Consider the following 16,029-nt stretch of genomic DNA (forward strand, 5'->3'; position numbering starts at 1 on the left):
TAAGGTTTCCCAGTTTCTTTGTGTCCACCTTCGATCAGAAATGGGTTTTGCTGATTGTTATTTCTCTTGGATGTTTGAACGACGTATGTCCACGTGTTTTCACATCAATCTGCAGAAAAGGGAAAGTTTAACACATTTGTAACCACAAAGCCAAACACTTGGAAAAAGGAGACCTCTGGTATCTGCAGTTAAACTTTTGAAATAAAAGATATTTACATTTTCACTGATTCTGACTTTTTTTTCTATGAGCGAGAAGAAGAAAATGTACTTTAAAGAATTTTTGACTAGTTAATTGAGCTAATTGGTGGAAAAAACATCAAATGCAAATCATTACTTTAAGCAGATAGCAGCATATGTTTTATAACACGTCTGAAAACCAAACCAATGTGGGATTTCTGAGATTTTGGAAGGGACATTCACAGGTCACCCATATGGCGGTGCCAGTGGCGGACTCAGGCTGTTTGAGGGGCAGAGAAATAAAAAGGGCACCAGCGACTACAAAGTTCTGGTGAAACAGCTTAGTCAGTTTTCGAGCATGGGGGCACCGCGGCCGATTCATTTATTCACTGTATATCTCTCAATTAATTATGGAGAGTAAGGGGAGTAAGGCCATTAGAGAATTTGCTGAGGAAGAGGAGGATATGTAGGATTGACTGCTGAGGCGGATCTGAGTCTCTCCATTCATGGAAAGAGAGACAGAGCTTAGTGTCTAAAAACGGAAGGGGGGACATTGAGGATTTGGCAGTTAGTCAACATGTGTCACATCAGGACACGGCGGTCTGAGTCCTTGTGCTGCCTTTTTGTACACAGTCGAGTCTGTGCGGTTCTTATTTACTGCAATATAACAGACAAATAATTGGTGTAAATGGTTTATCCTTCAGATCTAATTCTGTCTCCCACTTGTTCCACCTTTGTTTCATCAACACAAACAGTTTAAGGGATTAAACCTCTGTAATTTCTTTTAAATTAAAGATCAGAGCGACTTAGTTATCCTGTTATCTCAAGATTACAAATGCTGATCATATTTAGATTCAAGCCCAGTATCCTAAGATAGCAGTGATTACCAATAATTACTTATTAGTTTCACCTGCGTCTCGATTCCTCTCCTTCAGTATTTTTGGTTCTGCTTTGCCTGGACTTACCTGTCTACCTGCCTTTTACCTGTCTGCCTACCAGTATCTGTCTGTCTGTTCCTGCCTGTAAGCTGCATCACTACTAAAGTGATACAGGATGTCAACCCACAAATAACAAAGTTTATCTTTTATTATCCATCTAGAGTGCAAACTATTTTATATATTAAGATTTATAATATAACCATCACAAAACTTTATTTAAGAATGGGATATAATTTGTTATCTTGAGAATATAAGATGTTTTAGCCTAACGCAGAAGTAAAACAGTTTAAAGTAAAAGCAGGGAAGAAGTTAGTTGGTTAAAAATAATAAAATAAAGCATCAACATGTAAAATTATTAACTTTCAAGGCAAAGCACAACAACACACTGGCTGTTCTCCCTCTGCCCCCCGAGCTGCTGTTTCAGGCCTCTATCGTTCTCAAAGAGAGCCGAATGAATTCAACTGAAGCAAGAAATCCTACAAAGTTTGAACAAACTGTTCCAAACGCACCGTCTCTGGCTCTCCGGGGGCTTTCCTTTCAGGGAGGCAACCAATGGTTTTCGAGTGATGGGATTGCCTAAAGCCGGCAGCTGTATGGACTGTACATCTGTACTGGTTTGTGTTAAGAAGGGTTGAAGTTTAGAGAGTATGCACAGGCCATGAGACCACAACACTGTCACACTCATCTGAGTCTAAGCTGTTCCCATACAGTCAGATTAATCACTATAGGATCAGAGGTCAGGAGGGTTATCAGTGAGAGAGGAGGAGGGATGAAGAAAACCAGAGAGAGCTGTGAGGATGGATGAATCGACAGTATAGGGAGCAAAGGGGAGGGAAAGTAACAGATGGACTTGTGGGGATTAGAGGGAAATCTCGGTGGGTTTCTGATGGGAACTCACCCAAGACGGAGGAGGGAGTGATGAGGGAGCGCAGAGGAAAGGTGAAGGACACACATAGAGTCTCTGCCAGTGGTCCCCAATATGGTGAGTCGAGCTGGTTTTGAATTTTCTTATTTTTTGTTGCACGAGTATAAGCTGATCAGAAGTTGAGCGTGAGCGGCAGCTGGATCTGAGGGGAAAGATTCCAGCTCATCGTGATGAGACGATACAGAGGAAAGCAATAATGTACGTATTCTACTTTTATTCATTAAGTGTTAACCTGCTGTTTTGATGTGGATAGTGTGCTCATGACCTTTAAGACCAGTCAATTTAGACACCAAACGTCATATTTAAAATCACAAACAATAGTGTTGGGGTATATGTAAAGCTGGGACAGTGGACTGAGATCACCTTCATGCTTGGATGTGTTAATCTATAAGCCTCCGCTGTTGATAACATGGACAGGTGTGTGGATATACTACACGTGTACAGTAAGTTAAGGCTGAGCAGAATAATATGTACCTCAGTGAACCGCGTGGATTATGGATGGATAGTTTCACACCATGAGATGATTTGATGGACCAAATTAAACCCCAATGCCTGGTTGAACGTGACATAATCACTTATGATTAGAATGATTTGATTAAAATGATGGTGCATGCCAGCGGTGGTGGTGGGGGGGGGGATAAATGGATCACCTGAGAGTGGGTCACTTATTATAAACTTGTGCTTTGCTGCCAAATGCTGTTTGAACTCACAGAACTTCATTTTAAATTCTAGTGGAGATCCCAAAGTTTCCAAAGGTAACAAATATGTGAATTTGGGGGATGTGTGTTTAACATTATGGACAACACATGCAGAATATTTAGATTTACGAGTGCTGCAGCCCTAAAAACACTTCAATGAAGAGCTGGAACGAGCTGATACAGACTACAGGGTTTGAGATAACGTCAGATTTGTGTGGAATAAGTGGATTTTTACAACTTTAAAGCTGCTTAATGGAGAAATAGAAGAAAACCATGTTAATAGGTTTCAATGATGTTGCTGTTGGACCTCATACTGTGATGGGATAGTTTGGTAATTTTTGGTCACACAAATACATTACTGTAAGTGTGGATCAATATTAGAAAAATTCCACATTGAGAGAAAATGTTCAACTTATTGTTTATTGAGTTGTTTGTACATATAATGTACGTTTTTATTTAGCAGCCTCGTCCTAATTATTCTCATATAACAATAATTATGCATCTATGTTGCAGTTTTTTTCTTTTGTAGTGTTTTGTGTGAGTTTCTATATTTTTGTTGTTGTTTTACCTCCTATGGATTTTGTTTTCGTGCTGACCTCCAGTGGTTTAACGTCTCACCGTGCAGCGGCGGTGCACAGATGTACTGCAGGACCTCAGTGTTTGCTGTAGTTAAAGGAGTAGGAGGAGGGAAACAGGCTTTCAGGAACTAACCTACTTAAACATTGTATTCCTTTGTGAGATAGCCACAGTAGATGGATGGGGGAGAGATATGCATCAGAGGTCCCAGCCAGACTCAAACAGAATGCAGTTTATAGTCTTATAGTGTCTTTACAGTGTCTTACACTGTAGCTACACAATGTAGCTTGAACAGCACATTAACAGAGCAGCAGCCTCAGAGCTACATCTGTGTCCACATAGGATGCTTTCAGCTACAGATTGCAGAGTCCAACACACAATAACTAAAGAAAATATACTTAAATATCATGTGGAAGTGAAACACAAGCTGTTATGTGGCCTGTGTAGCTAGGATGAATAAAATAGGAGTGAATCTGTTCCATCAAACAGGTGTGAGGCGGACGACTGGAAAACCTGAATCATGTTTATTCGTCTAACTCTTAAAGGTGTGATTTGTCAGAATTTAAAACATAAAAAAAAAAAAAAAAAATCTGCAACAGAATGTGAAGAAATAACGTTATCTCAAAGCTGTCTATGTATTGTGTTGCAGAGATATCTGCTGTTGGCATGTTAACCAGACACAACCTGGCCTTCCTGTAATACCACTTTGTACCTCAAGAGTAGAAGAGAGAGTGCAGGGGCAGAGGGCTTGTTATGTTAGTCTGTCCTGACTCATTGATCTGACTGAGGTTAGAATCTATGGCCCCGACCACGGCTCTGAAATATGAAAGGGCTCTGAGAGGGCCCGAAAAGATACTCGATGTGGGGAGGGGGCCCATAGAAAATGCATATGTACAGGGTCCAGAATTTGTTTGTGCTCTTTCCCTGCACATCTTACTGAGCGAACTAGCTAATAGCAAAAGTTGTGACCTGACATGTGATATGCTGCCACCTATTTGTTGAATTGGAGTATGAATCTAACAGGTAGAGAGTAAAAACAGAGAAAAGGAAGCGTTCAGATCCAAGTTGTATTGTCTCAAAACATCATAGGGAACAAAAACTTGACTCTACTGTAACAACTCCTTAATCCAGATGTTTGACTGTGTCTCCCGTCTTTACTTTTAGGTGGTCGTCCAGACAAAGTCAGCATGAGAGTCAGTTGACTTAATCTCATCCACCTCACCCTGCAAGATTAACACAGATTACCAGGCCCAGAGGTAGGCCTGAGATACTGGACTAATCACTTCTTTGCGAGCTCAATCCCTCCCAAAGAGAGGTGGAGGAACAGGTTGAGAAACAGGACGTGTCCTGAGAACGGGACTGATTAGTTTCAAAATCCACAAAGATAAGATTTAAACGTTTATCTGAGAGGGAAGCAACAACCGGTCAGAGAAAACAAAAGTGAGGCGAGATGTGATGGCAGTGGAAACATGGGGTAGCGGGGCAGCTCGGTGAGAAGAAATGACTGGAGTCAAACATCTCGCCTGGCTCGTGCCGTAACGTCAAGAAGAAAAGGAGGGTCTCAAATTTAAATCTGATGAACTACTTTGCTTTTCTGGAGAGCTGGAGTTGGCAACCTCTGGCCTGCACATCTGTCCCCTTTTCCACTCGCTGGAAGTGATTAAATCCCAGCACTTCATCTTTCTCCACTCCACTGTCCTCTGACCTCTGCTCATCGACTGTTCTCCTTCCTCAAACCCCACCCTCCCGACATCTCTCCACCCGACCTCTTTTCAGATTCCTTTCTGACCTTTGTTCCACTTCTCAAACATCCCTAATCCCCTCCTACCATCCTCCATGAATCAATCTCAATCACAACAACAACCCGTCACGCCCAACTCGCTGGACTTCATCTTGACTCGTCACTGTGGTGTCACAGCAACCCCCTTGCTCCTCTGATCCACATCCCAGTCGAACCAACATCAAAGACAGGCCGAAGCCCACTCTTGGGTCGGTCTCACTTCTTGCTGGGTTTCTTGGAAGTCCAGACGCAGCCATGCTGGAGAACATGTCCAGGCGTAACCGCTCCCTGCTGTCGCTTTCCCTCACCTCACTGGCCCTCACCCTGTCCGTCTCGGCTTTCTGCACCTCCTATTGGTGCGAGGGAACGCACAAGGTGGTGAAGCCTCTCTGCCTGTCGCCTGTCAAGATGAAGAACTGCGGGCAGAACAACAGCCAGCCGTACACGACAGGTGAGGCCTGGAAATGATGTCAACAAAAACATTCTTCCTTAAAGGTGCTCCTGGTGTACAGGTACAGATGTTTGTTCGTACACTGGAATAATAAACCACTCAGGCCTACTGACAACACCCAATAGGCATTGATTATGGGATTTCCAGGTTAAAAGTGGGCTACATTTAGTAGAAACAATCTAGGATCACTAATCCATCAAAACAGCCAACCCTATTTCTTCCCTTGTTGTTACAACTTCCAAATTTGATAAAAGTTCTCTTTTCTTTTTCTTTGGGACCCCCCAAAACCAAAAAAAAACCCCGCCTACATTATAAACAACCATTGTTTCAACAGCATTTCAGGGTTCATATCTCAGCATTAGTTAGCAACTGCTTCACATCAAAATTGGTTTATTTAAACAATAGTTTCATGTGACACACACTTTAAAAAAAATATAATTCTCGACTGTATGTCTTTTGTGGGAACAAAATCAGTTTATATTGGGACCATAAGAATAAAGGATTTTACTATTGGGTTGAAAAACCGTCACCAATTTTATGGAAACAGTCTGATATATGCTTATAGGCTGTTATGTGCAATTTGGCACATAACAGTAATTAACCAGTACGTCATTATTACGTTATTTATTTAGTTAATTTATTCTTATGTTAAAGTACAACAAACACAAGATCTTCCTAGGAATGCATGTTGTGTTCCTTATTGTAAAGTGTCACCAAATCAGGGAGTGTGATGGATCTCCAAAACATATTAAATTTAGGAAGTTTCCAAATCAAACATATTGGTCCAAGAGGGAGGAAATTAAACTCTTGTGCATTTATTGTTTTGAGTCACTTTCACAACAGAATATTTGCATTATTTGTGTCACCGTAGATACTGCAACAACCATGTAATATAAATATAATGTTTTTATCTTTCACCAGGAAATAAACGATATAAATCCAACTCGGATTAAACTAAAATTGGTGTTTGACTTAATAAATATTTGACTTTTATCTATTTATATCATCATTTATGAATGATGAGTGTAAAGTTCAAATTATCATCATCTTTTATTCTGTAAGTAAAGCTGCATACATTCAAAAATAACCTGTATTTTACACATGTGGAATACAGATATGTATAGTTGCTGTATGTCTCGACCTCCTTCTTGTATGTGAAGCATATTGTGAAACACAGAGTAACATATTGATGGCATAATTATAATGTAAGAATAACTATTAATATTTCCAAAAATACATCTAATTTTGGGCATCCACAATATTTGTCTTGCACTCACATATTCAAGTACTCTACACTTTACTCGACTGGCAGAGATTCACATAATCCCGGCTTTGTTGCTAATCTCAGAACTTTGTATCTGCAGCTGCATGTTATCTGGATTCACTCACCCGCCGTCTTATCTTTCAGCTCTAAGCCTATTTCTTTCCATGTAGTATTCAATTTTCACTCCATAGAAAATGACAGATTACCTAAAGAACAGTGTTACAGGGCTGGATTGTGTTACACGACTTTGAGGATTTATGTCAGAATTTCTTGTCAATATGAAGGATTTATAAATGTGCCTTCCCTCCTTTTTCTGCACCTCTGCTCTCTTCACCTCTGGATACATTAACTGCTTCTTTATTCCCTAAATGTATCTCACTTTCCCTGTTTCTTTCTCCCTCTGTTGCATCATTCTCAACTCTATCACCTCTATTTTCCAACATGCTTTCCTCCCTTTGCTTACATTTTTATCCCCTCCCTGTTTAATTTTCCCTCCCTTAATACTTTCATCACTGTTTGTGTCCTGTCTTTCTCCATGCAGAGACCCCCACACCGGACCCGAGGAACCCGGTCTCCAACGTGACGCTCACTCCGCTGCAGAAGGAGGAGCTGGCCAGGATAAAGAGGAAGCAGCTGGCCAACGCCGTGCATTACATCTGGGAGACGGGCGAGGACAAGTACATGCTGCGTTACTTCCACACCGGCTTCTGGCTCTCCTGTGAAAAGCACAATGAAGGTTGGTGATGGCAGAAAACATAAACAATGACAGAGACCACGTGGGTCTCAGATTATACTCAAAGGTTCACTGTAAAAGCACCTGCATTTTGACACTGTACAAATATTAAAGTTAAAATTATGGCCATAAACAAAAAATATATGTATCTAGTTAGCAGCCAGTTTCATGGTCAGACACATCACTGAATCATCAATTAAATCGTAGATCAAGTGAGGACATTTCTACCAGCTCAGCACCTGAAATATGTTTACCCAATGTACTTTATTAACAGGAAAAATAATGTAATTACAGGAATAAGTTCTTTAATATTACAAAACCACCAAAACTGTCAGTTATTTCTCAATATTATGGAAGAAGTATTCAGATCTTTTACTACCCCATTACAAGAAAAGTGCATTCAAAATCCTACATATGTAAAAGTATCATCAGCAAATGTAAGTATCAAAAGTAAAATGACTATTTCTGCAGCTGTGACTTATTATTATCATATATTGTATGATTAGATTGTTAATACTGATGCATCCATTGGGAGTGCAGCTAGTTTTAACTACTTCATGTACAGTTTAGCCCCCCCCTCATAGGGTCATAAGATACATTTTGGGGGTCATGAGATGATTATTGTGTGTTCATTTTTTTTCTGTACTTTTCTCTACTCTATCCATTCAACTTATAGACATCTGTTGGAAAAAGTTGGAACCCATCGGTTTAATCTTTAACAATTCAAATATATTGTCAGTATATATCTGTCAGTTAAATGTACAATAGAGGAGTAAGCAGTAGAATATTTACCTCTGAAATCTAGTAGAATGTAAGTATAACGTATCATAAAAATGGAAATACTTAAGCAAAGTACATAACTCAATACTTTTGACCACTGAATATTATGATGTACCGTTCCTGACTATGTTTTTATTCACACAAAGTACCCATAATGACAGTAAACCAGTTAACACAAGATTAAAAACATGTTATAATGTTGTTTATTTAACCTTGTAAACCCTGTTTATATGCATTGATTGAACAGTAATCATTGACATAAACAGTGTGAAACCCAGTGTCAGTGGTCAATAACTGTAACTATTGTTGCCGCCAATAAGACTGAGTTTCAGTCAACACAGATGATTTACAGTTAAGCCTCTCTTTACTCAGTAAGGAGGATAATTTGTACAAGCCTGGATTATTGTAACCACAGAATTACGGAGCAAGTAAACTGTCTGTCACTGGGAGAACTGTTACGAACATCTGTTTATGGAAAAACAATTCAAATATGTTATTATTATCGTTATTGAATTGCAGGGGAGCTACACAGTGCACACGATTCAGAACGCCCTCAAAACTAGCACACACAGAGAAAGCTGAAAACAAAAAGCAATCACTGGTATTTATTCTTCCACTAAAAGACGCTGTGATTGGATGACGGTCAGCAGGACAACGCAGATTTCAATGGTTTAAATTCTTTCTCCCGCAGGAAGGTGAACTAGCGGGCTTAAAGCAGCTCTTTTTATTACGTTTTCAGGATTTATAATGATTACAAACATATGTTCTCAGCGTTTGCAAGAGATTATTTATGTCATCCTGGTGCAAAAACTACACATTTTGAGTTATAACAAACACTCTGACTCAGGGGCTTTTGTTATGACAGAGGCTACAAGGACAGATGTACGTTTTGCTTTTAATCTCGTAAATGATGGTTGACAATAAATTCAAATATAAACGATTCAACGTGATGTATTTAAAGGCAGGAATGTAGCATTTTACTACAATCTCAATAACTCCAGCTGTCGTTCTGTCAGGTAACGATCAGGAAGAAAAGTGTCGCAGCTTCATTGAGCTGACGCCAGGAGAGACACAAGGTCGGTAATGTAGAAACTATAACCTGTACTCCAATTAACATTTCCCTCACAACACCCAAACATCAATTTTTTTTTAATTACTTTGTGTCAAATCCTTCATTCTCGTTGGTTTATTGCATTATTTCCCTCTTAGGTGTCCTCTGGCTTTCAGTCATCAGTGAGTTCATGTACATCGGTCTTCTGGCCATGGGCTTCCTGCTGATGTGTGTGGAAGTGATTTGCCTCTGTGCCAAGAGGGAGATGAACGCCCTCAAGATCAACGCCTTCGCTGCCATGTGCACCGTCCTCTCAGGTGAGAATGGGGGGACACTTTCTGCTGAGTCGTTGTAAAATGTCCCCTGTTTGACCTTAAACTGTGGCAGCCACAAATATCAGTGACTGGGAGTTGCTTTAATCATGTGAAGTCACCAAACTGCATATGGGTATCTGTTCTTGTGTGCTGAAGTAAAGTGATGATCTGAACAATCACTACATTTAAAATGTAAATATAATATAGCATTATTTACTGATTAATCTTTTCTTGCTCCACTAGGTATGATGGGGATGGTAGCACACATGATGTACACCACCGTGTTTCAGATGACTGTGAGCATCGGGCCCAAAGACTGGAGGCCACAGACCTGGGACTACGGATGGTCTTTTGCGTAAGCATGTTTCTATTTAAACCCCCTAAAATATCTGACTTAAAGGTCCAGTGTGTAACATTTAGGATGATATGATCGAATATAATATGCATAGCTATGTTTTCATTAGTTTATAATCACCTGAAAATAAGAATGGTTATGTTTTTTAGAAGGAGACGTTTATATGTATATGTTTCTACAGTAGCACAGAAGCCGAACCAAACACTGCTTCTAGATTGGGTGTTTTTTGCTTGTTTCGCGACCGCTGTACTTTCTCCTTCGTGCTCAGAAGAGAAGGGTGAAGCGACTTAGTTGCGATCTGCAACTACACCACTAGATACCACTAAATCCTACACACTGGTCCTTTGGTTTGGTCACATGTGTGTTTAAAACTGAGAAATCTTGCAACGAAAGCAAATACTTTCAGAGGTATTGCAGAAGTTAGTAAATTCACTCACATGGACGAAGTTTGAGTCGTTGACCTCGCTGTGCCACTTGTGATGTGATGAGGCCTTTAAACAACACATTGCATTAGTTTGTGGTCAAATCATTCCTCCATCTGCTCCCCAGCATGGCGTGGCTGTCGTTCAGCTGCTGCATGGCGGCCGCCGTGGCCACGCTCAACTCCTACACCAAGACCATCATCGAGATGAAGCACCGGGCCCGGGTGAGGCTGGAGGAGGTTCGTGCTGCCGCCCGCGCCCCCTCCTACGAGGAGGTTGTCCGCGCCGGTGGTGGAGGGGTTTACTCCGTCAGTCAGCTGATTCAGCTCGGCCAACAGGGGGCGCTCATGGACCCTCTGTGGCCCAGAGGCATGGGACCAGCTGTCGGACATCTGGCGTGTGGCGCTGGGGGAGCGCTGCTTGTTGGTGGAGGAGGAATTGGAGTTGGAGGGATGGGAGCAGTTGGGATGGGAATGGGAATGGGAATGGGAGGAGTAGGAGTGGGAGGAATGGGGCTAGGAGGGATTGGCGGAGGAGGAAATGGAGTTGGAATGGGAATGGGAGGAGTTGGAGGAATGGGTGCAGCAGGAGTAGTCGGCGTTGGTGGAAATGGCGTTGGAATGGGAGCAGTAGGAGGAGCTGGGGGAATGGGTTTTGGAACGATGGGAGCACTGGGTGGCGGAGCTGGAGTGGGAGGTGGAAGGCTGGTGGACCATCACGGTGTAGTGGTAGTGGAGGGATGCGGCGCTGAAGGTTGTGAAGACTGTGAACGGGAAATGGACGAGATGGATTACGCCATGCATGAGGAGAGAGAGGACTCACTATGCTAAAACTTTTTGTCGGGATTGGCTCTACACATTATCACACCAAAATCTTTTCTGTTTTTTTTGTATACATCCAAATAATAATTGTAGCATGGTGCATTTCTAGACTGTTGTGTCATTCAATTTCCTGACCACTGGGGAGCAGTAAGACTCCAAATCAAGCTCACAGACTCAATGCTCTGATGAACTGTTGGTTTATCACGTTGCTACTGCCTACTTTCACATCCAGCAGAGACATCATCCCTTTGCAGTTCTGTTTCTGGCCACCCGATACATTTAAATCCACTCTCCTTTTAGCTCTGCTTTGGTCTCCATCAACAGGAAAATCTCGTGCTTTCTGCTGATTCTTGCTGGGCCGGCAGCGTACAGTCGGTTCAGCGAAACCTCCGCTTTTATAAAGAGGGCTAGTAAAAGCTTTGAGACTCTACCATCACGTTTGTGTGCAGCAGCAGCACAAATGGACTAAAAGAGACTAAAAGCTGCATAGAGTCTGGTGTTGACTCTCATAAGGTTCAGGAGGTCAGTAGTAGTGACCCATTACTTCTAATGACTTTGCTGGTAATGTTGTCGGTGTTAACATAAAAGATATTCTGCTGTTTTTTGGGGGTTTTTTGCTCAAACTTTTTTTGCCAGTATTCAGAATGAAAAGAAGACCAAACCACGTATATTCAAAAAGTGTATAAAATGTGAGTAAAAAGAACTGTTGCATCTTTTTTTTAACAACGATTAGTTTTATCTGTAAAATATTTTTAAATATGTTTAAAGGACCAAAAGGCGAAAATGTGAGGCCAAGCCAAAAGCAGGCTGTGTCTACTGAGTTTTATATTCTGTTGAAAGACTTCTGTATGTCTCATTCAGGCTGGATGTACACAGAATAACCCAACAGGAATTGGTTTTGTGATCCTCTGCAGTGACAATTATCTTTTGTTTTTTTTCCGGATTGTCTTACAATAAAAAAGTTTACTGCAAGCAGATCAATATAACCGAAAATCCAAAAACAAAACGTCTTTGCTCTTGTAAATCCAGCCTTACAGTGAGTGACTTCTTCAGGGATTGTGTGTAATTTTATGACTCATGTGACGTATGAGAGGATGTGAGACTGTATTAAGAGAGGGGTTTGAGAGATGATGATGATGAAGCTGTGACAACGGGCTGTGGCATATGATGTACATTTTATTGTTTTTAATCTATGTTTGCATGAATGGATGGAAATCCCCTCCAGTAAGGTGATAAATAAAAACAAACCACATCGTCTGATGACATCTCATCATGTAAGCGTTTATGTAGAGACTTTTGCAATAATGCAGAAATGTCGAATATAATTGCGTCACAATGTGATATTTAGTCCACATTTATTGAAAGACTTTTGAGCAGGAAGTTATTATATTGTGAAATGAGCACAAACGCTGGAATACAGATTTTATGTTAGTAACACGAATAATAGTAAGATTAGTTTAATGTACCACAGAGAAGGAAAACCAATGTCCATCATGTGAAACAATTACCTAACGGGCATTTCAGGCTTTTCATTATGTTAAAAGGGGTTTTGGGATATTTTTGGAATCTGGGGTTCTATAAGTAAAGTCCTGTTCATTATTCTCAATGTGAAGTGACGACAGCAGGGATGTCAAACTGATGGAGTGGGGGCCATTTCCGGCCCTCCGTCCCGCTTACATACATAATATATTATTATTCTAGTTGTTTCATATCAATTTGAAGGACCAGTGTGCAGGATTTAGTGGAATCTAACAGTTTAATTTTAGATTGTAACTCACTCTTTTAAGCATTCATTTCCAAGTGCGAGGGAGAAACAGCCCAATCTAGAGCCAATTTTTGGTTTGTCCATTCTGGTTTGTAGAAACAGGGCAGCCATGGCCAATGTTACAAAAACACAACGATTCTTAATGTCAAGTGATTATACACTAATGAAAACATACCTATGAATATTATATTCTATTTCTGACAATAGATCCTCCTAAATGTTACACACTGGCCTTCAAACTACCCCTTCATATACAGTTAAAATAAAAACACAATTACATTTTAGAAATGTGTTTCATTTGGTTAACAAAAGGAGAGCAGGTTTTGGGGTTTCATAAGCAAACATATAGATGTAGCAATGAAAATATTTTCATAATATTGAACTTTTTTTGTAATACTTGAACGTTGGAGTGGCCCTCCTATACCAGCAGTGGCCCCAAGCAAATTTGAGTTTGAGACCCCTGGACTACAGCATTTCTAGACTCAGATGGCCAGTTAAATCATCAGCATGAACAATAAGAGCTTTAATATTTAGGTTCATTAGTGAAAAGTTAAAAGGTACAACACTTTGTGCATAAGATTTTGGCAACGACTTGTGAATTAATTACATATTTTTATCTGTGTGCATTGCAGCTTTATTTTATTCCTAAAGATTTCAAGGGACCTGCAGTTATCCTGTGTTCTTTATGTTTCCTGTGTATATGTTCATCTACGAAAGAAAGCAAAGAAGAAAAGCGAGAATCAAAGATTACAGCAACAGAGAGATTTAGACATGAAGGCAGATGCTTTCAAATGCTGGACAGAAGATTATGTCAATAATCTCCCCAGTCAGGGGAATAAGGCTAGAGAGAGAGAGAGAGAGAGAGAGAGATTGACATAATACAGGCAGTGAAGCAGAGATAAACAGGGTGGTCGGGTCAGTGAACACTATGTGGAAAGTAATTACAAATGTAAATTAAGAGGGTGAATTATACAACAGTTCATGTAAGATGCCAGCACTTCTCACTTAGTTTACAGCTGAGTTTTTCCTCAAAAACCATCCAACATATAGAAGATGAAGTGGGTTAATTCCTTTATTTATTGTAGGTTTTATTTGCCATAAAATTTGCTTCTAATTCCCAAATTTAAGTCATCGTGTAACGTGTATCAGTTTCATTTCTATTGTCAATATTCTGACATGGCCAAAATAAATTGGTGTAATTGAGATTAGTCAGCTTTCATCCTGGGTTCAAAACTGGAACATCCTCCCTAAGATCTAACTATATAGAGGATCTATTTGCTGAAAGTCAATCTAGAAATCTTTATCTTTAAGACGTTCCATAAGAAAGAAGTGATCGATTTCCTCTTACTACTACTAAAAGATGCTCTGGAATTTATTTCGCTCCATAATGACATAAGCGTACTCTTAAAACCACAGCAGATGTCTCCCAGAAAGTGGAACAAGAAAGTAAACTAGGTCTTCTCATTATGAAACAATTTTAATCTTTTACTTAGAGACTATTATCTGTGTTCATCTTGTGTAACTTAATAACGCGGCCATTGTGACACAGGCCAACTGTGAACATCTGGAGGCTGCAAGGAACAAAGAGTTGGGATTTATTTTTAGGGCCAGAATCCTCCTAAAATACTTCAGTTCTGGGTGAACTTGAAATGTAGATTGTAATGTATCATTTCTGGATTCTTCCTCTGGATAATCTATAGACCCCAAAGGGAAAATAGCTCCCAGAGAGCTGTGGGATATGGGATTTATCCTGTGAACAACAGTTTTTTAATGTAATTTCTCTACTGTTTGCCAGTAATGAAACTGCAGTTGCAGACAATTAGAGATTAACCTGTGAATCAAAAGGTCAAAAAGTGGGGTGACCTACATCATTTGTGTCTGTGAATATGGGTATTGGTGCTATAAGGAGGACAGAGTTGTACCACATTTCACCACTTTGGTCTAAACTGAGATATCTCTGCAACTTGTTGAATAGATTGCTATTCATTTTTCCCTGAAGATTAATCTCAGTGACTTTGGGGATCATCTGATTTTTCCTCTAGTGGCTCCTTCAAACTTCTCTGTTTTTGTTTTAATCCTAAAATGACCTATTACGTCGGAAAGTTCTTCCACCCAGAAAGATAAACTGGACCAGTCCACCCCAGCAGATGCTGTTTCCATGATGGCCCAGGAGGAGAGGGAGGAGAGCCAGATAGGAGCCATGCTGTGCCCAGTTTGGACTTACGGCTGCTCCTGGTTAATGTCTGTTCTGGACAAAATGGAACGAAAAAGGAAATCAGAGACTGCCACATCTTTACAGAGCCGATGATGATGATCCATCAACATCCCGGATCCTTTACGATTCCTTTACATCCGTTGTCCAAGTCGACAGAGCGCCGGAACGAGAGGAGGCAGGCTCTGTTTATATTGATGATGCTCAAACACAGTCAAAGTGGATGGATTGGTGGTGGATGGCATTATTTTATTGTATTTATCTCATGTTATTCTCATATTAATATAATCATTTTTCTATCTAGGAGCTGCAAACTTTAATTTTTTATACGATCTTGTGTTGCATAATGATAAATACATTTCCTTAAAACCTTGGTTAAGTACGTCAAATGTATATGTAAGTATATTACTTGAGTAAATGTTGTTAAGAAAGAAAATTCCAATAACTTTAGTGATCCCTTTCCATCATCAAGTCAAATTTTCAATGTGTGCAGTAATTTGGTTTAGAACAAATTCCCTACAAAACTAATGACATTCCCATCAGCCTCTATACGTAGTGTGAGAGTGTAATTAGCAAATGTTAGCATGTTAGCCAACTAAGACGGTTAACATGTTTACACATTACCTGCTGAACCGCAGCATGTTCGAAGTATGTACATCTGCACAGAGCTGCTAAAATGACTGTAGTAGGTTTTGCTGGAAGTTCCTAACAAAGTTACTTTAACAGTGACACACAGTCCCAAAATGCTTGTTTTTTTTTATCAACAA

At 40.2% G+C, this 16,029-nt stretch overlaps 1 protein-coding gene across 2 annotated transcripts; it reads left to right on the forward strand.

Annotated features, from left to right (window-relative positions):
* The first annotated feature begins 1,926 nt into the window (after positions 1–1,926).
* LOC127357478 (germ cell-specific gene 1-like protein) lies at positions 1,927–12,550 on the forward strand. Of its 2 annotated transcripts, none has more exons than XM_051389704.1 (7): positions 1,927–2,238; positions 4,479–5,545; positions 7,351–7,545; positions 9,339–9,398; positions 9,532–9,690; positions 9,931–10,042; positions 10,592–12,550. In XM_051389704.1, exons 2-7 carry the CDS (start codon positions 5,350–5,352, stop codon positions 11,292–11,294), a joined length of 1,425 nt encoding a protein of 474 aa, XP_051245664.1. In that variant the 5' UTR covers positions 1,927–2,238; positions 4,479–5,349; the 3' UTR covers positions 11,295–12,550. The 2 variants fall into 2 exon arrangements, with proteins under 2 accessions (XP_051245664.1, XP_051245665.1); XM_051389705.1 differs by having other exon boundaries at positions 1,927–2,097.
* The last annotated feature ends 3,479 nt before the right edge of the window (positions 12,551–16,029 follow it).

The sequence above is a fragment of the Dicentrarchus labrax genome, unplaced genomic scaffold (genome assembly GCF_905237075.1).
Source record: "Dicentrarchus labrax unplaced genomic scaffold, dlabrax2021, whole genome shotgun sequence".
Classification (NCBI taxonomy): domain Eukaryota; kingdom Metazoa; phylum Chordata; class Actinopteri; family Moronidae; genus Dicentrarchus; species Dicentrarchus labrax.